The sequence below is a fragment of the Salpingoeca rosetta genome, assembly GCF_000188695.1.
Source record: "Salpingoeca rosetta unplaced genomic scaffold supercont1.3, whole genome shotgun sequence".
NCBI classification, from domain to species: domain Eukaryota; class Choanoflagellata; order Craspedida; family Salpingoecidae; genus Salpingoeca; species Salpingoeca rosetta.
This window is the reverse complement of record NW_004754931.1, coordinates 1,781,911-1,806,083: the sequence shown is the minus strand read 5'-3', so window position 1 is coordinate 1,806,083 and position 24,173 is coordinate 1,781,911. Positions and strand designations below refer to the sequence as shown.

The 24,173-nt window shown below is 55.8% G+C and overlaps 8 protein-coding genes across 8 annotated transcripts in view; 4 read left to right on the top strand and 4 right to left on the bottom strand.

Moving 5' to 3' along the window:
- The window catches only part of PTSG_01961 (uncharacterized protein), a 3,265-nt gene extending 3,131 nt beyond the window's left edge, over positions 1–134 (bottom strand). The window contains exon 1 of the mRNA XM_004997889.1: positions 1–134. This exon is cut by the window's left edge and continues 668 nt beyond it. Coding sequence (XP_004997946.1) covers positions 1–128 — 128 coding nt within the window. The 5' untranslated portion in view covers positions 129–134.
- Positions 135–140: 6 nt separating this feature from the next.
- PTSG_01960 (uncharacterized protein) lies at positions 141–1,819 on the top strand. Its single transcript, XM_004997888.1, has one exon. The coding sequence runs from the start codon at positions 147–149 to the stop codon at positions 1,722–1,724; it is 1,578 nt and encodes a 525-aa protein (XP_004997945.1). The 5' UTR covers positions 141–146; the 3' UTR covers positions 1,725–1,819.
- Positions 1,820–2,194: 375 nt separating this feature from the next.
- PTSG_01959 (peptidyl-tRNA hydrolase) lies at positions 2,195–3,580 on the bottom strand. The gene has a single exon (XM_004997887.1). The coding sequence runs from the start codon at positions 3,562–3,564 to the stop codon at positions 2,401–2,403; it is 1,164 nt and encodes a 387-aa protein (XP_004997944.1). The 5' UTR covers positions 3,565–3,580; the 3' UTR covers positions 2,195–2,400.
- Positions 3,581–3,599: 19 nt separating this feature from the next.
- PTSG_01958 (DNA-directed RNA polymerase II subunit RPB3) lies at positions 3,600–6,438 on the top strand. Its single transcript, XM_004997886.1, has 7 exons — positions 3,600–3,924; positions 4,271–4,344; positions 4,574–4,647; positions 4,898–4,969; positions 5,144–5,212; positions 5,607–5,726; positions 5,953–6,438. The coding sequence occupies exons 1-7, from the start codon at positions 3,815–3,817 to the stop codon at positions 6,247–6,249; spliced, it is 816 nt and encodes a 271-aa protein (XP_004997943.1). The 5' UTR covers positions 3,600–3,814; the 3' UTR covers positions 6,250–6,438.
- Positions 6,439–6,723: 285 nt separating this feature from the next.
- Positions 6,724–8,236, top strand: PTSG_11812 (uncharacterized protein). The gene has a single exon (XM_004997885.1). The coding sequence runs from the start codon at positions 6,822–6,824 to the stop codon at positions 7,833–7,835; it is 1,014 nt and encodes a 337-aa protein (XP_004997942.1). The 5' UTR covers positions 6,724–6,821; the 3' UTR covers positions 7,836–8,236.
- Positions 8,224–11,469, top strand: PTSG_11811 (uncharacterized protein). The gene is made up of 8 exons (XM_004997884.1): positions 8,224–8,633; positions 9,091–9,231; positions 9,450–9,509; positions 9,898–9,975; positions 10,153–10,247; positions 10,448–10,539; positions 10,740–10,821; positions 10,979–11,469. The coding sequence occupies exons 1-8, from the start codon at positions 8,304–8,306 to the stop codon at positions 11,067–11,069; spliced, it is 969 nt and encodes a 322-aa protein (XP_004997941.1). The 5' UTR covers positions 8,224–8,303; the 3' UTR covers positions 11,070–11,469.
- PTSG_01955 (uncharacterized protein) lies at positions 11,405–13,197 on the bottom strand. Its single transcript, XM_004997883.1, has 4 exons — positions 12,986–13,197; positions 12,657–12,774; positions 12,282–12,458; positions 11,405–11,982 (listed from the first exon to the last, which is right to left on the bottom strand). The coding sequence occupies exons 1-4, from the start codon at positions 13,171–13,173 to the stop codon at positions 11,584–11,586; spliced, it is 882 nt and encodes a 293-aa protein (XP_004997940.1). The 5' UTR covers positions 13,174–13,197; the 3' UTR covers positions 11,405–11,583.
- Positions 13,198–13,303: 106 nt separating this feature from the next.
- PTSG_01954 (uncharacterized protein) lies at positions 13,304–24,068 on the bottom strand (the record flags this gene model as incomplete). Its single annotated transcript, XM_004997882.1, has 27 exons — positions 13,304–14,108; positions 14,323–14,458; positions 14,752–16,420; positions 16,621–16,701; positions 16,891–17,013; positions 17,208–17,348; positions 17,623–17,712; positions 17,918–17,999; positions 18,184–18,314; positions 18,600–18,707; positions 18,944–19,028; positions 19,272–19,325; positions 19,477–19,593; positions 19,783–19,835; positions 20,059–20,136; positions 20,357–20,479; positions 20,673–20,768; positions 21,026–21,208; positions 21,584–21,651; positions 21,906–21,992; positions 22,120–22,165; positions 22,426–22,481; positions 22,690–22,882; positions 23,171–23,236; positions 23,376–23,503; positions 23,686–23,752; positions 23,985–24,068. The coding sequence occupies 27 exons, from the start codon at positions 24,066–24,068 to the stop codon at positions 13,304–13,306; spliced, it is 4,950 nt and encodes a 1,649-aa protein (XP_004997939.1).
- Positions 24,069–24,173: the final 105 nt, after the last annotated feature.

The following is a 24,173-nucleotide window of genomic DNA, read 5'->3' as shown; positions in this document are numbered from 1 at the left end:
CTGCACTCCTGCGTGAACTGCTCGCACTCCCTGCGCAACACATCAAACTCGCGGCGCAGGCCATCCACCTCCTCCCGCACCAACGCCCGCACTCGCTCTTCCGCTTCCTGAAACATTGGGGATATCATTCGCAGATCATCGGCAAAATGATGACGAGGACGTTGCTGCTTGCTGCGGCTGTGGCTGTGTTGGGGGCTGCGATCATGCTGGGCAGGGATGGTTTTGTGTGGCGGCATCATCAGCAACACCAACACCAACTGCAGCAGGAGCAGCAGCACGAGCCGAAGCAGGATGCTCCAGGTGGCGTGGCTTGGACGTGGATTGCGGCCATGGTCGTGTGCGTTGCTGCCGCGTGGTGGTGGGCTGTGTTTGGTAGACAGCAGGGACAACTGCTGCGTGGAGAGGCGCAAGTCGTAGGCGATGGAACACCTCGGCAACAGCACTTGCCGCTTCAGCAGCGAGTAGCAGCCTTCCTCTTTGGCAGGCACAACCGAGTGGGCACAGCGATCGCAGCGGCGCGGGAGCGTGCTGCTCAGCACAATGCACGCGCTCTTGACGAACTGGCTGCCAGTCGTGCTCGAGGAGACTGGTCAACCAACACAACCACCGTGGCCTCAGACGTGCTGCTCGCTGGCATCGTGGACGGCGCGTCAATCTGCACCTCATCTTCAACAGGACGCAAACACCTGCATCTCCAGGGCTGTGCACGCCCAAACACTGTCATTTGTGTTCTGCGTGGTCGTGTTGATCCTCGCCAGGCTGTGGCCTTTTTGCGTGCCGCCGAACATGGCCAGCACTCACAAGGGCAGCATGAAAAGCAAGGGCAGCCTCAGCAGCCAGTGCAACCACAGCTCCTGCCAGTGCTCAACATGGGCTCACCACCTGCAGGCTACGCCCGGATTTCACAGCACTACGTTGCCAGTGTTGGCAGTGCGACAAACGAGGCAGACGATGGCAGTGCGACGTCATTGCCTCAGTCGCCCACGAACCAGCATCGCTTCTCCCTACAGTTTGTAGACAATGTGGAGGCCCCAACGGAGACATACACCTGCGTCATCAGCTCAGGCGCGAAAGAGAAGAGTACGGGCAGTGAAACGGACAGCAGCACGGATGACGACAGGGCCTCAACAAGCAGCAGCCATGATGAAGGAGAGGACGTGGAGGGGGAAGTTGGAATTCGCGGTGGTGGTGGTGGTGGTGGTGGTGGTGGTGGTGGTGATGGAAACCAACTTGCACGCAGCAACGACAGCAGAGATGGCAGTCAATGCAGAAGCGCCATCAGCACCACTGATGCCGTGGATGAGTCGGCAGGGCAAGGGTCGGCATGCGGTGTTGTGCCGTTTGTGTGCACGCTGGAGGCAGTCAGTCACACGCAGCCAAGTTCCCCATCCACACCAGCACAGCAGGACGATTTAGGAGAGGAAGAAGGAGACGGGGAGGATGAAGAGCCACAGATCGATGCGGTGGAGAGGAAGTTGCGCGTGGTGGATGCCGTGCTTGTTGATGAAGAGAACCGTGTGCGTGCTGTGCACGCAGCCATTGATCAGACCCGCGAAGGCAGCTGCCTCATCTGTTGGGGTGCACCTGCAACTGTCATCTTCCTTCCGTGCCGCCACCAGGTGTGCTGTGCGGAATGCGCACATGACGCGACCACAACTGCTGGCAAGTCATGTCCCGCTTGTCGTCGTGCCATTGCTGGCTGCATCCATACGGCAGAGAAGTGAGAATGGGAAAGGGAGGAGGGTGCTGTTGTAGCAGTTTACGGCAGTGGTTTGTGGTGGTTGATAGGTTGATTGTGGTCGTTGGCGGTTGTGACTGATGGTGGTCGTTGGTGGTTGTGACTGATGGTGGTTGTTGGTGGTTGTGACTGATGGTGGTCGTTGGTGGTTGTGACTGATGGTGGTCGTTGGCGGTTGTGACTGATGGTGGTCGTTGGCGGTTGTGACTGATGGTGGTCGTTGGTGGTTGTGACTGATGGTGGTCGTTGGCGGTTGTGACTGATGGTGGTCGTTGGCGGTTGTGACTGATGGTGGTCGTTGGTGGTTGTGACTGATGGTGGTCGTTGGTGAGTGTGACTGATGGTGGTCGTTGGTGAGTGTGACTTATGGTGGTCGTTGGTGAGTGTGACTGATGGTGGTTAATAGTGGTTGTGATGAAGCACTTCACTTTGAGGGTTGGAGAGAGCAGTGACGATTGTGTTTTTTTTTAACGGGCACATAACCGACCTGCTAATTAATTTGGACGTCTTAATATCAAAGCCTACCACAATACACACCACCAATACACAAAGCCTTGGCAACTTTCAATTCAAACACACACACACAGACAGACAGACAGACACACACACACACACACACACACACACAAACAGTGCGGGTGATTGGGAGGACGACGGTGAGATCACGTCACTTGGAAGGGGCTCGCTTTGTCATTGATGGCAGTCATACACTTGTCCAAGTTGTTCTCACGCGTGAGCAGCAGCAACGCATCGCGCGCATGCGCCACCACACGCTCCAGCGCGTCCTGCTCATCCGACGCAAAGTGCGTGAGCACAAAGTCCTGCACAGCGCGCTTGGCCGTGGTGGTTCGCCCAGCCATCGGCCCAATCCCAAGCCGCAGCCGCATGTACTCCTGCGATGCCAGCCGCTGCTCAATGGACCTGAGCCCGTTGTGGCCGCCGGCGGACCCCTTCAACTTCAGCTTCATTCTCCCGAGCGGCTGGTCAAGGTCATCGCACACGGCCAGCACACACCGGGCTGCCGCTGCACTGCCACCACCGCCCGTCTTGGACTGTGCGGTTTCCGCATTGGCGAGTGGCTTGGCGTAGCGGAGGAAGCTGCGTACCGCGTCCCCGCTCAGGTTCATATAAGTGAGGGGCTTGAGCATGTGCACTTTGACGCCGCCCGTCTCGAAGGAGCACGTCATGGCCTTGCACTTGCGGTCCTTGGTCCATGTGAGCGACTTTGCAGCAGCCACAGCGTCCAGAGCCATAAAGCCGAGGTTGTGCCGCGTGTGCTTGTATGCACTGCCGGGGTTTCCTAGCCCAACCCAGACCATGACGCTTGGAACAGGGTGCGCTGGGGCTTTGGCTTTCCTTGCAGCCCGGGTTGTTGAGAGTGCTCTCTTTGAGGTTGGGAGAGCGTTACTGGCGCTGTTGTTCCTGGCACAACGTGTTAATTCTGTCGATGATGTTGAGCAGTGGGACGGCGTGTGTGTTGTGTCTGGCGTGGGCGCTGCTACTACTGTGTGCGTTGCTGTGACCGCTGGTGTTGCGGCTGTGGCTCGTGTGGTTGCTGCTGGCGTTGTTGGTGTTGTTGGTGTTGTTGGTGGGCTGTGTGACACGCAGGCGATCTTCGCCACGCTTTCCCCAATGTCCGACGCCTCATCGCCCACGTACAAAGCAGCATGTGGCATGGGCGATGTAACATGCGCCTGCCGTGTGCCGTCACAGGCAATCTGACTTGCGCTCCGCTTCGCAGCCATGATGCTGGTGTTGCACCCCAATGCACGCAGTCTCGCACTACCAACACCAACGCGACACAAGCACAGCAGCAGCCTCAGCATCCTCCGCAGCCCGCCGATTGTTGTTGGAAAATATCATCGAATCTTCCATAACCATACAGACGACTGCGCACCCGCTCCACTCGCGCGCGTTGAACCTGCTTCTTGTCGTTGTTGTTTGTCGTGCGTGCTTGAGGTTGTGTGTGTGTGTGTGTGCTGTGTGTGTGTGTGTGTGCTGTAGGTTGCTTGCCTTGCCTGGGTTCAAGTAAAGGGGAGGAGGAGTGTTTGGTGAGGTGACGCGGTACGAAGGAGCATGGCGTCGTTCAACCGCGATCCGCAAGTGCGGATCATGTCTCTGACCGACTCGGAAATCAAGCTTCAGCTCTCCAACGCAGACACAGCCCTGGCCAACAGCTTTCGCAGGTTGGTCCGCGCGCGCGCGCGCGCGTGTGTGTGTGTGTGTGCGCGCGTACGTGTGTGTAGTGCATACGTGTGTCGTGTGTGTACATACGTGTGTGTAGTGTGCATGTATGTGTACATCAGTGCACCAGTGTACGCCAGTTTACGTCAGTGTACATCAGTGTGCCTGTGCTGTGATACATGCAATGTGCTCTTGTGTGTCTGCGAAAGCGTGTTTACGAACAACCGTGTACGAGCACAGAAGAGCAACCGTTGTTTGCATGTCACTCCTTGTTGCTGTGGCCAATTTGACGTTCATGGTACAAACACTCCACTTTCCACTCTCCTGCCTCGCGAACTGCAACTGAAGGTCAATGATTGCGGAGGTGCCAACATTGGCCATTGACGACGTGCACATCGAAATCAACACAACCGTACTGCATGGTGCGTTTGTTACGCTGAACTGTGCATGTGTGTGTGTGTGTATGTGTGTGCATGTGTGTGCATGTGTGTGCATGTGCGTGGTGGGTTCTCACACAATGAGGTGCCTCCACTCAACGGAGTTCCGTGTTGTGCTCGGTGTCTTATGTGTGCGAGCAACCCCGGATTGCATTTTCACTCGCACGCCACCACTGTTTGCTTTCCTTCATCTCTTGGGTTGGTTTTCCTTCAGACGAGTTCATTGCGCATCGTCTCGGTCTCATTCCGCTGACCAGCGAACGCGCTGCACACTTCAACTACATGCGGGTGCGCCTTCGTGCACATGCGTGCGTGCTTGTGAGCGAGTAACCTTTATGAGTGCGTGTGAATCTGTGTGCGTGTGTGTGTATGTGTGTGCGTGTATGCACATGTGTGTGCGTGAATGAAGGCGCGTAGGGGTGTGCGATAGTAACGCTTGTGTATTGCCGACTTTGCACACCATGCACTGACCAAACCGCTGCATTGTGCTTCAATGACCAACACTGCTGGTTTGCCGTTTATCATTCACCCTTTTCAGGATTGCACGTGTGACGCCGGCTGCCCCAACTGCGTTGTAAAGCTCGAGCTTCACGTCGCTTGCAGAGATGCGGTATGTGTGCGTGTGTGCGTGTGTGTGTGTGTGCAATGTATTCTTGTGTGTATTTTTGCGTGTGTGTGTATTGTTGTGTGGTTGTGCTTGTGTGCCTGAGCTTGTGTTTGCATGTGCATCATGTCATGGTCACGTTTGATTTTGATCATGCCATCGTCGCGTTCCCAATTGCAGCATCAGATGGAGGTGACAACGGAGCACCTTCGCAGCACCCTCGATGGACCAGACACATCCGTTGTCCCCGTACGTCACCGCTGGACGAAAGGAGGGAGGGCATAGGTGGTGAGGATGTGAGGATTGGGCGGAAGGGAGCGAGCGAGAGCTGTGTGGCATTGAAGAAGAAGAAGAAGAAGAAGAAGAAGAAGAAGAAGAAGAAGAAGAAGAAGAAGAAGAAGAAGAAGAAGAAGAAGAAGAAGAAGAAGAAGAAGAAGAAGAAGAAGAAGAAGAAGAAGAAGAAGAAGAAGGTGATGATGATGATGATGATGATGATGATGATGATGATGATGATGATGATGATGATGATGATGATGTGGTTGGTTTGTCACGACTCTGCAACGGCACGTTGCCACAAACACACACACACACACTCGCTCACTCGCACAACTACACAAAAAACACACGTGCATGCAACTGCCAGGTTGCGACGGCTGCAGAGAGGCGAGACCAGTCCATCCAGGGAAACCACATTGTCATCTGCAAGATTCGGCAGGGGCAGGAGCTCAAGCTCACCTGCTACGCACGCAAGGGTGTCGGCAAGGTGTGTGTGCGTGTGTATGTATGAAAGCTGCTTGTGTGCTTGTCACCACTCAACGTGCTTATGTTTGTCGTTCATCGCCTGACATGATTCTTGCTCCTTCCTCTTCCACACACACACACACACACACACACACACACACACACACACACACACACACACACACACAACACACACACACACACACACACACACACACACACACACACACACACACACACACCGTTAGGAGCATGCCAAGTGGATCCCGACGGCGGCGGTTGCATACGAGTACGACCCCGACAACGCCCTTCGCCACACCTTCTACGAGCACCCGGAGATGTGGCCGCGCAGCGAGTACTCGCAGCTGACAGACGACGACAAGCACGAGGCGGACTACGACCCCGACGGCACCGCCGACACGTTCTACATGACGGTGGAGAGCACGGGCGCCATGCCGCCAGAGAAGATTTGCCAGTCGGCGCTGGAGTCGCTTTTTACCAAGCTTGTTGATCTCGACAACGCCCTCGAGGTGCTCAATGCGTGATGATTGCACGCCATGTGTGTAGTAGGTGTTTGAAGGGGATGCTTGTGAGCGAGTGGGTGAGTGAGCGTGTACGTTGTGTGCAAATGTGCCGCTCTGCCGCTTTGCCGTCTCTCTGTCTGTCTCTCTGTCTCTCTGTCTCTCTGTCTCTCTGTCTCTCTCTCTCTGTCTCTCTGTCTCTCTGTCTCTCTGTCTCTCTGTCTCTCTCTGTCTCTCTGTCTCTCTGTCTCTCTGTCTCTCTGTCTCTCTGTCTCTCTCTGTCTCTCTGTCTCTCTGTCTCTCTGTCTCTGTCTCTCTGTCTCTCTGTCTGTCTCTCTGTCTCTCTGTCTCTCTCTGTCTCTCTCTGTCTCTCTGTCTCTCTGCCCCCGTCTCTCTCGCTGTTGTGTTCTCGGGTTCTCTGACAAGTAAACCAAAACAATTCAACACAATCCAACCACAACCACTCCAACATACAGTTTTATTTGCTGTTGTGCAAAACGCGCTTCATTTTATTTTGCTTGCTTCCCAACCTATCGCCAAAACACACCAACGCGCCCCTCCCCCCCCCCCACTCCATACACACACGCACGCACACGATGTCTGAGTTTGACGTGTTCCTGACGCACGACTGGGGCGTTGACGGCGAGGGCCGCAACAACCACGATCGCGTGGCCATGGTGAACACGATGCTCAAGGCGTATGGGTTCAACACCTGGTTTGACGAGGAGCGGATGTCAGGCCACATCGTGCAGCAGATGTGCAAGGGCATTGATGGGTCCCAGGTCGTGCTTGTGTTTGTGACCAAGCGCTACATCTCCAAGGTCAACGCAGAACACGATGACAACTGCAAGAAGGAGTTCAACTACGCCGTCATGCGCCGCACTACCACCCGCATGATCCCCATCGTCATGGAGGATGCTGCCCTCGACACCCGCAAGTGGGAGGGCCCGCTCGGCATGGAGCTCGGCTCCCACCTGTACGTGCGCATGACCTCGGACCGCCACATGCGCGACAACCTGGAGGAGCTCGTGGAAAAGCTCGACAAGCTCGGCGTGAAGCCCAAGACCGGGTCGGCCCCGACGCCTGCTCAGCACGAGGCCGCCAAGGTGGTTCCTCGTGAGACGAGCTTCGTCGACCACGACGGCGATGCCATCGCGTTCCAGGTGACCCCATCTGGCCTGAGCAAGTTTGTGAACAAGCAGTTCCGCAAGGCGGTGACGCGCTTCGACTACCGCCCCATCGATGGCGACCTGCGTGACCAAGACGGCTGGGGCGGCAAGATTGCCGCCAAGGACCGCTCCCGCGTGATCAATGACCTGCGCCTCATGTGCGCCGAGCACGGCGTGCGCTTCCGCTCCTACGAGGCTGTGGCGTATGTGGACAATGACGGCGATCGCGTCATGTTCTGCAACTCGCCGGATGGGCTCCGCAAGTACGTCAACGGCCAGTTCCGCAAGATTGTCAAGAGCCTGCGCTACCGCAAGAGCGACCACGACCTGCGGGACCACGAGGGCTGGGGCGGCCGCCTGCCTGCCAAGGACGCCTCCGTCATTATTGATCAGCTCGCCAAGACCTGCCGCAACATTGGCGTGCGCTTCACCACCGTGTAATCGCTCTCCCTGCCGTTTGCGATCCGTGCTCTCTGTCGACCTTGCTGTGTGTATGTGCGCGGACCTTGTGGTTTTGATCGTGTGCGTGTGGTTGATGGTGTGGCAATCGCATAATTTTGATCGTGTGGTGTGATGATGTGGTGTTACCATGCTTTTCTTCTCGTGTGTGTTTGTGTGTTTGTGTCTGTCTGCCTTCCTACGTTCTTTGCTGTTCTCTATCCCCCTAACCCCGCCGTTTACTTGCTTCCCACTCGCGTGCATGCGTGCATGCGTGCATGTGCATGAGGTGGTGGCTTGCATGCCTGCTTCACCCTCTGTTTTGTTCACTGACTGCTTTGCTCGTGTTGAGATCGCAAGCATTGCACGTCGTCAAACACAAACAAACACCACCAAGTGGAAGATCAGGAACGTGGCCGCCAACTTTCGGCAGCTCATATCCGCCAGTGGAGTTCGCCCAAAGCAAAAGCAATGATGATGACGCTGCTGCGCATTGGAGTGCGCCGTGCCTGTGGTGGTGGTGCTGTGATGAGGATGAGGATGGGGATGGGGTTGGCGCGGTTCGCAAGCACAGCTCGCGTGAACACGGGATGGCGTCGTGCTGCAGCGAGCATGGGTGGTGTGGTCGCCACTGGCGCCGCCGTGGCACTTGCTGCTGCTGCTGCTGCTGCTGCATCCAATTCCAACGACAACGTGCTTGTTGGAGCGTCACCGCTTGTGGTGGTGAGCGCTGCTGCTGAACAGCAGACGCCACTTGCCGTTGCGCAGGAAGCAGAAAACATGTACGGCAGCAACCCAAAGGTGCGCGTGTGTGTGTTTGCTTGTTTGCTTGTGAGTGTGTGTGAGTGTGTGTGAGTGTGTGCTTGTGAGTGAGTGTGTGTGTGTGTGTGTCTGTGTGTGTGAGTGTCTGTGTGTGTGAGTGTGTCTGTGTGTGTGAGTGTGTGTGAGCGCATGCATCACGAGTGTGAGCGCATGCATCACGAGTGTGAGCGCATGCATCACGAGTGTGAGCGCATGCATCACGAGTGTGAGCGCATGCATCACGAGTGTGAGCGCATGCATCACGAGTGTGAGCGCATACATCACGAGTGTGAGCGCATACATCACTTGTGTGAGCGCATACATCACGAGTGTGAGCACATACATCACGAGTGTGAGCACATACGTGCAAATGTTGCACTTGACAACCCACCCCCATCACACCCCTCATGGGCTGTCTGTATACTTGCGACACCGCGGCCCCCTCCCCTCCCCAAAGGCCATCTACGACATGGTTGGCGATTACCTGAAGAATGGAGGCGAGCGCCACGCAGAGGTGCTCTGGCGCTATGCCCGCGCATGTCGTGACTATTCCACAGAGGTGTCGGACAAGAAGGAGAAGAAGCGCCTCATCTTCGAGGTGCGGTGGTGCGCGAGCGCTTGCTGCTTGCACAAAACCTTTGCATCTGCACCCACAAACGTGCATACACGTCTTGGTGTTGGTGTACACGTGCATGTGCGCTCGCGTGTTCACGTGCACCCATGAATGGTTCATGATGCGAGGCCACTTTGCCTATGACATGAGTGTGGCTTCCCCTCCCCGACTTGATCATGTCCGTGCCATGCGCATCTGTGCAGGGCTTTGAAGCGGCCAAGGAGGCTGTTGAGTTGGACGACCGCTCGTTTGGCAGTCACAAGGTCGACGTGTTGTCAGATGTCATTGTCGCTGTTGTCGTCACGTTGAGCTGTGGCTCCAGCACGTTGTTGCATGTTCTGAAGAACACCCGAGCCAAAGTGCACCGTTGTATCTGCAGGCATCAAACGATTGATTGCTTCTGCTTCGGCTTTTGCGTGCTTCTCCTTAATGTCAGCGTCACTCACCATAATCCCCGACACTGCTTGATACTGGTGTGTATGTGTGTGTTCGTGTTCGTGTGTGTGTGTGTGTGTTTTGTGTGTGTTCGTGTGTGTGTGTGTGTGTGTGTGTGTGTGTGTTCGTGTGTGTGTGTGTGTGTGTGTGTGTGCGTGTGTGTGTGTGTGTGTGTGTGTGTTTTGTGTGTGTTCGTGTGTGTGTTCGTGTGTGTAGTGGGTGGCAATCATGACCAATGCCACCGGTGAATACCTTGGCTCGAAACAACAGCTGCTGGATGCTTACAAGATCAAGGTGTGTGTGTGTGTGCGGTGTGGAGGGTGTATTGTGTGAAGTATGCACGAGTGAGCGAGTAAATGTGAGCGAATGTGCGCCTATGCGTGTGTGTTTTGCTTCCGTGCACACACACACACACACATTCGCTCACCCATGTGCACACACCCCACAATACACAACATGACCGCCCTTCAGGCGCACTTTGAACGTGCGTGTGAGCTGAACCCCCAAGATGCGACCTCACGCCATCTGCTCGGTGTCTGGTGTTTCACCTTCGCTGATATGCCTTGGTAATCCCGCTGTACTGTACTGTGCGACAACTACATGTACATGTGTGTGCGTGTGTGTGTACCTGTCTGTATGTGTGCGTGTGTGTGTGTGTGTGTGTGTGTGTGTGCGCGCGATGACATTGACATCGCCCTTTTGTTGATTGGTTAGGTTTGGTCAACCGCACACCACCATGCTCGCGGTCGTGTTGTGCATCCGACAGGTACCAGCGCAAGGCGGCAGCCGCCCTGTTTGCAACTCCGCCAACCAGCACATACGAGGAGGCTCTCCAGCACTTTGAACAGGCAGAAAAACGTGCGTCAGTAGTTTGTGTCTGTATGCGCGTGTGCATGTTCGTGCGTACGCACACGTGTGCGTGGTCACCGATACCTCGTACATCCGCTCACATCCACTCGTTCATCCTGCGTGGCTTACTCTTCATCACGACGTGTTACTGCTGTTCATGTCCCGACGCATGTGTGTATGTGTGTGTGTGTGTGTTTGGTTGTTGGCAGTGGACCCCGGCTTCTACACGAAGAATGCAATGTACCTGGGGAAGACCCACCTGCGACTGCACAACAAAGCCGAAGCAAGGAAGTGAGTGCATGACTGCTGCCTGCGTCCATGTGTGTGTGTGTGTGTGTGTTCATTCTTTGTCGTTTTGGTTTGTGCCGATCCCTCGTGCTGTGCATACAATCGCCAAGAACGCTAACGCGCTGAGCACCCACCACACGTCGCCGTTTGTGTCTTGCAGGTGGCTGCAGGCGTGTTTGGATATGACCGCAACAAACGAGGACGATCACCAGGCGCAGGCAGAGGCCGCAAAGCTCATTCGTCACACGTGATGATGACGATGATGCATTACGGTTGTGGTTTCACCACTTTTGCTGTCTTCTCTCGCGCCTTGTCTGTTTCGCAGCTGGCTCTTCTTCTCCTTTCCCGTCCGCCTGCTGCTGTTGCTGTTACCTGATCCACCCCCCCCCCTCTCCCTTCCGCCTTTGCCCTGTATCTGCGTGGCATCGCCCCCAGCTTCTGTCTCCGAGCCCTTGTCATGGGTGCTGGTGACTGTGTATGGATGGCATTTGGCAGTCGTCACATTGTTCGGGTGAAAGCCTCTTGTGTCTTGCTTGCTTTGCTTCTTGTCTCGCTCGTACGTGCGTGCGTGCTGCTGCTACATTCGTTCAGCATTGAATCGTTTACATGTGTGTGTGTGTGTGCAGCCATGAAACAAAAGCGTTTTGGCCACGTCTGAACTGAACACAGTCACACACAAGGGGAACTGAGAACACACACGCTCATCCTTGCACACATATATACAGGTCACAGAGCACAGCAGCTAGCTAGCAATGCGTCACCAGTTTACCCCCTATGCGGCTCACTACCACTACCGCTGCCGCTGCGTTGCGACTGCGCTGAATCTGAGGTTGAATCTGAGTCGGATGAGTCTGCGTTTGCTCCCGCATGTGTCTGTGTCTGTGTCGTCGTCGTCGTCGTCGTCGTCGTCGTCGTCGCTGTATCCTTGCCATTCTCCGTGCCGTGCGGGGCCCACTCCGTCTTCATGCGCGCGCGTGTCCTGTCCATGCGCGGGTCGGCATCAACCATGGTCACTGCGCGAATCTCTCGAATGTCCAGCTGGAACGGGCCGTCGCGTGCGTCGGCGAGTAGGATGCCAAGCGTCTTGATCTTGTCCCCGTTGATGATCGACTGCTCGTTCTGCACATACCCGCGATACGTCAGCAGGAACTCTGTCAGCGGTATCTGTCATAGCAGTAGCGGCAGTAGCGATGGCGGCAAAATGTGGGGGGGGGCCGTGAGGAGAGAAGGCAAAGGAGCAGTCAGGTGAGTGGATGCAAATGCAGCAGTCGTAGCAGTCACAGCAGTCACAACAGTAGCAGCAGCAACAGTAGCAGCCGTTGTAGCAGTAGCAGCAGCAGATGGCCGTCGTGGCTGTGAAGTACCACACACACACACACACACACACACACACACACACACACACACACACACACACACACACACACACACACACACACATATATACACACACACAACGCTACCTGTACGGTTTGCCAGTGCGGCCCGCCGCGTGTGTAAATGGTGGCCTGATGCAGATCCTCTTCCCTGTATGTGTCTGGCTGCAGGTTTGCAATGTACGCGCGCCCGTCCCCTCGGATCTCAAACTCAATCGCGTTGTGTGTTCCAAGCTTGATGTATGTGTCGCCGAACAGCTTCGGCTGCGAGCAGACGCGCGTCGGTGGAGTTAGGGTCGTGGGAAGAGGATTGGGAGCAAGAGAGAGAAAGAAGGGGCGGGGGTTAATGAGGCAAAGTGGCAAGATGAACAAAGCGTGGCCAGAGACCGGCGAGGCATAACCACACCTGCACGCACCAACGCACCCCTGCACACCCCTGCACACCCTTGCACACATGCGCACCTTTGGTCGTTGTGTGCGAAGTAGGCAAAAGCCTGAGCGTACGACGTCTGCATTGGATGGGAGCTTCGTGGACAGGTTGCCTGAGAACCTCACGTATCCCTCCGGCATTACCTCCACCCTGCAACATGTGCATCACGATTGCAATGAGCTGCAGCTCACATGAACCACCTTGTATGCAAATCAAAAGCCACACAGACAGACAGACACACACGAGCGCGCGCACGAACACACACACACACACACACACACACACACACACACACACACACAGACTGACAGACACACACACACACACACACATGCACTCACACACACACACATGCACTCACTTGGCGGTGGAGTGGCCGCCAAACGCCTTCTTATCCGAGGTGCACACCCACTGCTTGAGGTCATTGGCCGTGCGGAACTGGAACAGTGCAAAGGGCTTCGAGCGACTGAAGTCTGGCGGGCCCATCAGCCTCTTGGCTGCACCGGCCACAGACCGCTTCACTGCATTCACCACAGACTGCCACGCCATGCTTGCCTTTGTCGTGTGTTGTTGCGCTGTTGTTTGTTTATTTTCACCTGTCGCCTGTCGCAACCTCAAACAAGCACACATGTCACACAACACAACATGCACGTGTTCTCTCCACAAACACACACACATGTTAGAGCAAGGCCTGGTACAAGGAAAGGACGCCCCGCACAGCACGTGCCACGTCTGGGCGCGAGCAGGCGCACGCCTCCACCAGCAGCGGGAAGAGCGTCCTGGCCAGCGCACGGTGGCGCGGCGTCACCAGCGACGCACACGCGCTCACCACAAACAGCACCTCATCCGCATCCTGGTCTGTCAGCTCATAGCTTGTCAGCACGGGCATGTGCTTCTCAAGCACGCGCGCGCACTCCTCTGCCATCTCCCGCACGCCAACCCCATCCCACGCTGACGTTGCCGCTGGCGACGATACGGGCGCCGTTGTGGTTCCAACCGCTTCCCCACCGCTCACACCGCTGGTGCTCTCGGGGTCGCTGTGGTTATCCCTGGCACCGCTGGTCGCCGTAACGGTCCCTGCTGTCGTTGCTGCTGTTGAAGTCGTTGCACTGCAGTCCACGAGCGCCTGGAAGCACGCCTTTGCAAACGCACGACGCAGCACGCCATGCGCACCCGCCCGCTGTGACAACGAGTAGTGCGACGACGTGTCGTAGCGCTTCTGTTCCTCTGCCTTCACGCCGCCGCCATCTCCACTCGCCTGCTCAGCACCAGCGCGACCATCGTGACCATCGCCATGATCGCCATTACCGCCGCTGTCAACACCGCGGCTGCCCATGCGCTTGAGCATGTTCACTGATCCGCGGCGAAGGATGTCTGTCACCTTGGCAAGCACAGGCGCCGGCACAACAACATCAACGCCGGCCCGTGACGATCCCCGGGTGGACGCAGCGGACGTGTGCGGCAGAATCGCCTCACACACCAGCCTGAACACGCGTGAGGCATCATGCGCAAGTGAGTCAGTGAGCGAGTGAGTGACGGCGAGACAGGAGAAAGGAAGGAGGGAGAGAGAGAGCGAGAGAGACCGTGTGTGTGTGCGTGTGCGAGTGCATATGTGTGTGCGCGTGTGTGCATGAGGATGTGCAGGACTGAATGAATGCTGGGTTGTTGCGTACAAGTCCATGTACAAGTGGCGCGTACTTGACGAGGTCGATGTCAAGCTGCTCGTGGTCCGCAATCTTGGACACATCCACACCCTCCGGTTTGGTGAGAGCAGCCGGGTGTGACGGAAACAACGCCGCTTCAATCACAACAATCACTTGCTCCCACAGCTCCTCTGACAAATGGACGTGCATGTGTGTGTGTGTGTGTGTGAGTATGTGAGAGGGGCATTTGACATTATGACAGTGAGGATGCCGCGTGTCTGAAAGCATGAAACACACAACAGATACACCCACCCAAGGAACACACACACACACGCACACGCACACACACAAACACAAACACACGCACAAACACAAACACACACACACACAAACACACACACACACACTCTCTCTCTTTTTCTGCCATCCCCAAACAACTGCTTTCTGCCCGCTTCCCTCCATCAAACACACCAGGTGAACGTACCAGTAACCTTCTGAATGGCTGCATCGGTGTGCTGTGCCGAGGCAGCCAACCCGCGCAGGCCATAGTCGATGATGGCAACAACAGCATCCATGGCGACCTCCCACAGCGCAACGCTTGGCCCCGCATAGCGCGCGTCCACGATGGGCGTGAGCGCGGCCAAGAACGCGCGCGCAGCTCCCGAACGAATCACAGCCGCCTCCTCGGAGTAGCTGCAAAACTGCGTGACAAATGCGCCAATGCAGTCGACGGCAAACCCGACATAACAGTTGCGCCCACGCAGGAGCCAGGGCGGCGAGTTGACCAGCGCCGTGTAGCGGACAAGCTGCAGCAGCACCAGCGGCACGTGGTGCGCGTCAGGGTGCGGGTAGTCGGCACTCGGCACAAGCAGCAGCAGCGTCGCCAACACTTCCTCCTGCACCTCGTTTGCTCGCGTCAAATACAGCGCATCGGACGCCTGCTGGCAGACGACAACAAACAAGCACTCGGTCGCCCGCGCCACCTCCTCTGTCGACAACACGCTGCGGAGGTGACCGAGGCTTGGTCGCATGCAGCCCACAACAGCCACTAGCGTGCGGGTGCGGTGCGGCGGCTGTCGATCCGGTAAGCGCATACACGCCGACGTCCACGCTGCAAACGCATCCCGCAGTGCCTGCTGCATTGTTGCGGCATGTGTACTGGCACCACCGCCCTCGTGCCCGCCTTCCACCGCGCGAATCAGGTTGGTGAGGGCATTGGCCGATGCCAGCGCCACGGCATCCGTCTCGTCCTCAAGCAGCGACTGCACAAGCGACAGCAGCATCGACCACGACCGCGTAAACCCGTCGCACTGCAACAACTGCTCAAGTGCGCTCACAAACACATGTGCAGAGCCGGACACGGCAAGACTCTTCGTCTCTGCCCACAGCTTCTTGTCTGTCGTCGAGTGGTGCTGCACCAACACACCACTGGCCAGCGGGCTGTCGGATGCCGTCTTAGCTCGGGCGACGGTGGTGTTGCTGTGTTGGTTGTTTTGATCATCGTCCTTGGTCGTCGTGTCTGGCTCACACAGGACGCGGTCTTGCACCACGCAGCGCAGCGTGTGCAAAATTACGTCGTCAATCACGCTCTTCAGCTCTGCCGGCGGCAAGAGGTGCGCGTGTGTCTTCAGCGTCGGATACAGCGTCTGGCTGGCGCTTCGCCGCACATCCACGCGCTCATCCAGACACAGCGCGGCCAGCTGCTCGTAGATGAGGCGCCAGATACCGCCGATGGTCACGTGGCGCGGGAGCCCATCGGCGTCCACTTCCCGGCGGTGGTGGACAGGGTGTCCAGCCAGGTCCGCCTCGCTGGACACGCTGTCCTCCTTCAATCGCAGCTCGATGTGCTCCTGCAGCACAACGCGGTTGTGCGACACGTGGTCTGCCACATTCCACAGCAGCCCAACAGCGGTGAGGGCGACGTTGACAGCCACCTGCTGCCGGCAAAAGTGTCCGATTGTCCGCAACAGCATCAGCATGCAGCGGACGGGAAGAGAGGGCAGAAAATCCTGCACAATGAGCTGCAGGTTTTCAAACGCAAGCGCTATGATGCTTGCATCTGTCACGCGCGTGTTCCCGGCAACGGTGTCTGAGATGATCCCAATCACCACCGGCCACGCATGCGCAAGCGACGGGCCAGAGGAGTCAAGAACCTGACAGAGAGCAGATGGCGTGGTGGCGGGTGATGATAGGAAGAGGAGGGGACGGGCAAAACGACATGGAGAGGGGGAGGGGGGAAGGGGGGGGGGTAGACGTGAGCGAGTGAATGGACACAACACTGTAACTCGGTTGCATGAGGGAAAATATGCTAATAGCTAACAGCCAAACTAGCAAGGAGGTGCATCATGTGCACCTGCATGACGCATTCCAGCTGCTGGCGCCGCGTTTGCAGATGGGGGCATGATGCAAGATTTCGTAGTGGCGACAAAATGGCCTGCACATACACAGAGGAATGACGGGAAACAAACAATGAGTGGTGCTGTGATCAGGAGAGCCAAGGAGAGACAACAAGGGGGGGGGCAAGGCCAATTGAACACACACACACACACACACACACACACACACACACACACACACACACATACATACATACACACACATGTGACAAGTGTGAGCGCGGTACCTGCTGCAGGCCTGGGTTGTCCTGGATTGGCGGCTGGCGCGGATGCGAGAGGGCGGCGTGAATGAGGCGGGTGAGCGCCGTCACGCCCTGCTGGCGAAGGCCGGGATGGCTGTGGCACGACACCTGCATGGTGGTGATTGTATCGTATTGCGTGTGTGTGTGTTTGTGAATGTGTGTGAATGTGTGTGTGTGTGTCAGCAAGGATAAGATTTCAACAGCGAAACGATACATTTCATAACACGCAGTATTTCACCCTCGAGCACAAGCAGACAAACGGGCACAAAGAACACAAAGAGCACCAGCAACACACAGCGCACCTCGATCAGGTGTGCGGTGACCATTGGCCAGAAGACCATGATGCGGTCCAGGTTGGCAAGCCCGACCTCCAACAGCTTCGACACAGGGAACAGGAACGCATCGTGACGGAACACGACGTGATTCACACCAGCAAGTGACACCTGCGCCAAAACGTAATGTGTGTGTGTGTGTGTGTGTGTGTTGTGGGTGAGTGAGCGAGAGAGAGAGAGTGAGTGAGTGAGTGAGTGTGTGTATGAGCGTGTGTGTGTGTTGTGTGTGTGTGTGTGTGTTTGAATGCAATTCAAGGTGAAGAGCTGCGGGTCGTTGAGGCGCAATGAGAACAAATCCACACAACGATGTATGTAGATGTTGACACAGGTGTAAACTACACATCAGCATGCACACACACACGGCCGCACACACACGGCCGCACACCTGCTCCAGCGTTGCCTCTGACTGGTGCCAGAGCGCCGCCATGAGATATCCCAACGCCTCGTCGCTCATCGTGTGTGTGATTTGAAACAGCTGACACACACGCAAAGTAAGAGTGAGCACGTCTTCACACCAGCAGCGTAGCAAATCGTACACATTAATACAAAATACTCACTTCACACACACACACACACATACACACACAGCAACGAACCGAGGCACATTCATATCCACACAACGGAGGCTGTGTACGCAAATGCTGATGGCGATACGCGTGCGCAGCAGCACGAGGGCTCACCTGTGCCAGCATTGCACTCAGCGCCGGCAGTTCAGACGCCGTTGATCCACTGATGGCCACGACTGTTTCGCTCCCCGTCCGCCTGCGCACGTGTGCATGCGCGTATGAGAGTGTGTATGTGAGTGTGTGTATGTGAGTGTGCGTGCGTGCGTGCGTGCATGTGAGGTGTTCACAGCGTATGCCGACATGGGTTTGCAACTCGTGACCCTTCGCTATTCAGTTACAGCCACCGCTCTTCTGGCACAGCGGTTGTATCACATACACACATATGTGCACATTCTCGCGCACACACGCACCTGTGCCCTTTGCGTGTCGTTGCAGACGTGAGCGATGGTTTTCGGATGTGGCCCGAGCGCGGCGGCTGCTCCCCGCCGTCAAGGTCCAATATCGCAACAATCTGAACACAGGTGGTATGTGTGTGCGTGTGTGTGCGTGTGTGTGTGTGTGTGTGCGTGTGTGTGTGTGTGTGTGTGTGTGTGTGTGTGTGTGTGTGTGTGTGTGTGTGTGTGTGTGTGTGTGTGTGTGTGTGTGTGTGTGTGTGTGTGTGTGTGTGTGTGTGTGTGTGTGTGTGTGCTCTGATTCACATTCGCGCAGCGGCCAAGTTCAGGCTTCACGCCAGACCAGTACAACTTTCAAACATCCACGTACACACACACACGTGCACGCACGCACACAAACACACCTGTTGGATGGTGGAGACAATCAGGTCCCATGAAGACTCCATCATGTTGCCCATGCACAGCGCAGAATTGAGCAGAATGTGCACCGCGTGCAGGTTCTTGTTCGACACCTGAAACGTTGTTGACGGCGATAGTGGTAGTGGCCGTCGTCGTGAGACGAGAACATGTGGTGTTGACAACGACAAAGACAAAGCGCATGCATGCATGTCGGGTTGTGGTATTGTGCAACTCACAGTATTAAACCAAACACACAGAAATACGAGGGGGAAGCAAATACCGTAACGTGTGAATGAAACACAAACACACACGCACACGCACACGCACGCACACACACGCAAACACACACCTGCCATCCTTGTGGGGGCGGGTCTGTTGACCAGGAATAATTGGCTGGCAGCGACGCGGTACACAACGCCGTCAGAAACGCATCTCTGTGGCCACGGAGGTGTTGAGCGTAAATGAGTCCAGGGTTCACAGAGAGAGAGAGAGAATGTGTGCGTGCGTGTGTGTGTGTGTGTGTGTGTGTGTGTGTGTGTGTGTGTGTGTGTGTGTGTGTGCGTGTGTGTGTGTGTGTGTGTGTGTGTGTGTGTGTGTGTGTGTGTGTGTGTGTGTGTGTGGTGGAAGAGGAAGCGCAACTCAGCCGCTGGCAGGATGGTGGAAGCAATGAAGCCTACCGCTGGTGTTTGAGGTTGAGAGTGCAGCAGATGCGAATCGCGCTTTGAACCGCTCTGAACCCGCACACATACACACACACATGTGAGGAATTCCGTCTTGCATGATGCAGAAGGTTAACATGGTGAGCACTCATGCAACACACGAATGAGAGAGCGCATGTACTCAAACAAACATAAACATGCACGTTTCCTCCTCTGCACGCACCTCAACACCTTTTCCACCATGGTTTCGTTGGAGAGGCAGACAAGAAGCATGGAAAACCCGGACAAAACGGGATTCCACACACAGTCAAACAGCATTTTCGCCCGTTGACGACTATTGCTTGCAAGCACTGTTGTTGGACTCATACAGCCTTGTTGTTGTTGTTGTTGTTGTTGTTGTTGTTGTTGTTGTTGTTGTTGTTGTTGTTGTTGTTGTTGTTGTTGTTGTTGTTGTTGTTGTTGTTGTTGTTCCTGCCCAAACTCAAAGCCGGGCCCCGGCTGGTTGGCCGGTGTGTGTGCAGGGGAGAACACATCCTGCGCTGACGACGTCGACCCACGGCCGCCGTCACGCCGCCCATGCGGCTGCGATGCGTCATGTGTCATGTGCCATATGGGACGTGTCACGCGGGAAAATGTGAAGTGTCGTGGGTCATGTGAGATGTGGGAACACACTTGAATGTGACACGCAAATGAGTGTGCGAAGGGCAGCGACCCCACTCCTAATTGCCAACACCACTGAGTGTACAGACGCGCGCACGCAAGCACGCACATCACAGGCCCGCCAAGTGTTCTCGCATGCACGGACTTGAACGAGAGATGAGAGCGATTTCGTGAGAGCGATGAGGGACGAGAAGCAGAGTGCCAATATGTACCCGTGCGAAATCTGCAAAACCATGTGGAATACGCGCGCAGGGCAACACAACGTCCACGAGTGCATTCGTGTGAGACAAAGGCAGGAGACAAGATTCCACATGTGCACGTGCTTGGAGAGATACAAGCAGACACGTACATGCACACACAACACGTCACACATACACCACACGTCACACATACACCACATGCACACATCACACACACGCCCATGCACACAAAGTGCATACGACCTGCGGGGCCTCTGATTTGTCCATGAGGGAGAGGTGTAGTGGCGGAGCGGTGACGGGCAGGTGCTGCGCTGCGCTCTCGTGGCCGTCACGACATTCTGCTATGAAGTTGTTGATTTGCGACGCCTGGGACCAATACAAGCACACCACGGTCGTACATGAGCGAAATGCGTTCATGCACCACGCACACACCCACACACACGTACGCACACACACACACACACACTAAAATTCTCACCCACTCTCCCAACACACATGTACACACACACACGCACACACACACGCACACACACACACACGCACGCACGCGCGTGCCTACCAGCTCACTGAAGACATCCACAGACTGCGCATGCATTTCAGGAGATTCGAAAAACGCCATGAGCACCGGCGGCGACTTGAAGATCTCGTGAACCACCTGTGAACCATTGGCAGAGAAGGGAAACGGAAACACGGGGTACGTGGGCAGGCTGTGACTTCCATGCATGAATTCAATGCAAGACAAGCAAAGGACACCAGGCGAATGAAACAGTCTCAAACGGGCACCGATTCACAAACAACCTCTCTCCGCCAACGATCACCACGCTATCATTAACCATCGCAAAGCACGTTGCACCCATCGCAAGCATCAACCATCATCAAGCATCAAGCATGCATGCATCGAGGCAACACCACCTCCAGGCTAACGACGCGGTGCCACAGGAGCTTGTCGGGCTGCAGAAACTTGCACAACATGCTGAGGAAGATCTCGCTCTCCGGACCAAGCAGGTCGTGGTAGGCGGAGATGAGGGTGTGGATGAGACGCAAGAGGCGGATGGCGACAGGGAACAGCGGTGCGGTCGCACGTGTCATCGGCGCCTGCGGATGTTGTGGCAATGGTGGTGTTGGTGGTGGTGGTGATGGTGGTGATGGTGGTGATGGTGATGGTGGTGGTGGTGATGGTGGTGATGGTGATGGTGTTAGTGGTGGTGGTGGTGGTGGTGATGGTGGTGATGGTGTTGGTGGTGTTGGTGGTGGTGATGGTGATGGTGTAAGTGGTGTTGGTGGCGATGGTGGTGGTGATGGTGATGGTGGTGGGAATGTGAGCCGTGGGCCCATTGTGGAAGAAAATGTGGTTGAGGAAGTGACATGATGAACGATACAACACATACCCATACGTTCGCACGCAAGCACTCGCTTGCGCGCACTGCACACACACATATTTACCATGCACCACGAACTACAGCGCCTTACAGAGATGGTGGGTGAAGAGAGCTTGATGACGAGGGAGCACACCCGCTGCTTAATGAGGCTGGCATACGCTGGCGGTTCATGGACATGCATCATCACAGTGAGAGCGGAACGACGCGTGGGTGCGTGCATTTGTAGGCGCACTTGAACCATGTGGCTTTGACTGAACACACACACACACATACACACACGCACAAACACACACACACACGCGTTAACACGAACCAACCCACGCGCACACATACACACACTACGCAAACCCTTATGTCATGATTTGCACGCTTCTTCCTTCAACGCCTGCGTACGCGTGCCGAATGCAACTCACGATCGTGCTTGCAAAACACGGCTGGATGGGAGATGAGGGCGCTCTCCATCAGCTCCAGCCCGAGCGTCCGCGTCATGTCAGACAGTCCTGTACACGAGGCAACAGTCATGGTAGTGACAATGTGAGTGAGCTTGCCAACTGCATTTCACCACAAGCTAGGCACGCACACACACACACGCGTACGCACACACATGCGCACGCAGGAGATGTGGACCTTGCAGCCATATTGGGGCATCGCCATTCGTGAGAAGGCAAAAGTCCTGACGGGTTTCAACACGTGAAGTCGGAATGCAGGGAGCTGTGAGCAAAAAGCAAAAGACTGGGAGGGACAAACAGGGCTGGATAACAGCGCACACGTAATCGCACACGTAATCACACGAGTGATCACACATGTAATTACACGTGGCTTTCTCATCCACAACCTTTCATCGTGCACACACACACATACAAGAGCGCACGCACACACACACACACACACACAAGAGCGCACGCACAGACAAGAGACCAACAAGCACCATACTTGGAAGAGCATGAAACCGTCACTGGCATGCAGCGTTGATGACTCGCCGTGCGTTTCTGCCCAGGTCAATGCAATACAGGCATGAGTGAAAGAGCACTGCAGTGGCATACAAAGTATGCTTACGCCCCAGCTCACACGCAATGTGTCTCAAGACACACACATACACGTGCACACAAGCTGAAACACGTGCACACAAGCCGCAACAAGCAAACTCATACACAAACACACACACACACACACGCGCGTGCGCGCGCGGATGTGCACCTCGCATCTGATCCTCAATAACGACGCGGTCAAACACGGCTGTCGTGATCTGGCGCAAGGTGGCGGCGGCAATTGCCGCTGTGGTGCTGTCGCGGGAAAAGTGGAGTGAAAAGCACAGCACGCACGCACGTGCAAGGGCCTTGTCCACCAGCTGCGGGGTTGTGGTGACCAGGCTCAGCACGCATTGCAGTACCTGGTTTCCAAACGCCGTGCACAATGCATGTTGGCGAAGATGACAGGGAAAAGGAGGCACAAACCCCAGTCAGCACGTTGAGCAGATCCAGCAGCACCCAGCAAGTTTGAACACGAACAACAAAAACAACAAGAAGCCACAGGCGCAACACACGCGCGCGCACACACGCACACACGCACGCACGCACGCACGCACGCGCACGCACACACACACACACACACAGCACGCACACACAGCACAGCACCAAACCCTACACGCACTCACACACGCACTCACACACGCACACACCTTGATTTCTTCCAGGCCTGCGTCTCTCAACTTCTCCAAAGAGTCCAACACAATCGGGAAAGACTCCTGCGCAAGGACAGACAGTTGTGTAAGCAAGGGCATGTAAGCAAGGACAAGTACAAAAGCCACGACGGTTAGCTTTGGAAAAGCTCATACACGCACGCACATGGCAAGCTGCGACTGGTGCACCGTCTCGCAAACGAACCACGTGCACGGCGTTGTGTTGAATGAGGCGATGGATGCCTGCAACGCTGATGGCAACGGCCTTGGGCACCTTGATTTCCTCACAGCCAACGATGAACGTTTGGAGAACATCGCGAGCAGCAGCAATAGCTTTGACAAACATAGCGTAACATGGAGCAGGTATTGCGAAGCAAGGCGCTGTTGTGAGCTTGATCGGCAAGGATGTACAAGTCGAGGCATCTGAGAACAGGCGCAATCGACTGTTAACTCAACAACAGCGAGGATGAGATGACATTGAAAAGAGGCCAGGGTAAGGTGCATTGTTCGCTCACCTTCGGGTACGTTGTCTGCCTTTGCCACGGAAGCATTGCGAATGCGAATCATGGCACCTTCCGCTTTCTGCACATACACGTCGGACACAAGGTAGTCATGTCATTGCGACAAAACGTCACCACGTCACCGCACACGGCCAAGCCACGCAGGCAGGACAGATGAGATGGTGAAGACCACGTAACTGCCCAGGCATACTGTGGGCAGGTGACTACAATGAACAACATCGTCACACACACTCACACACACACTCACACACACTCACACACACACACACACACACACACACACAGCCACAAACCATTTTCAGAGCTGGACTCTTCTTTCTTGCCTCCGCAGCCAAAGCCGCGAGGTCAGCACTCACGCCTTCCAAGAGGGTGGCCATGGCTTTCAACACACACACACACACACACCACCGAACACACAGGACAAGCAAGCAAAGCAGTGCGTTGTTGTCACAGTTGCTTGGGCGCTTGTTGTTGTGGTTGTG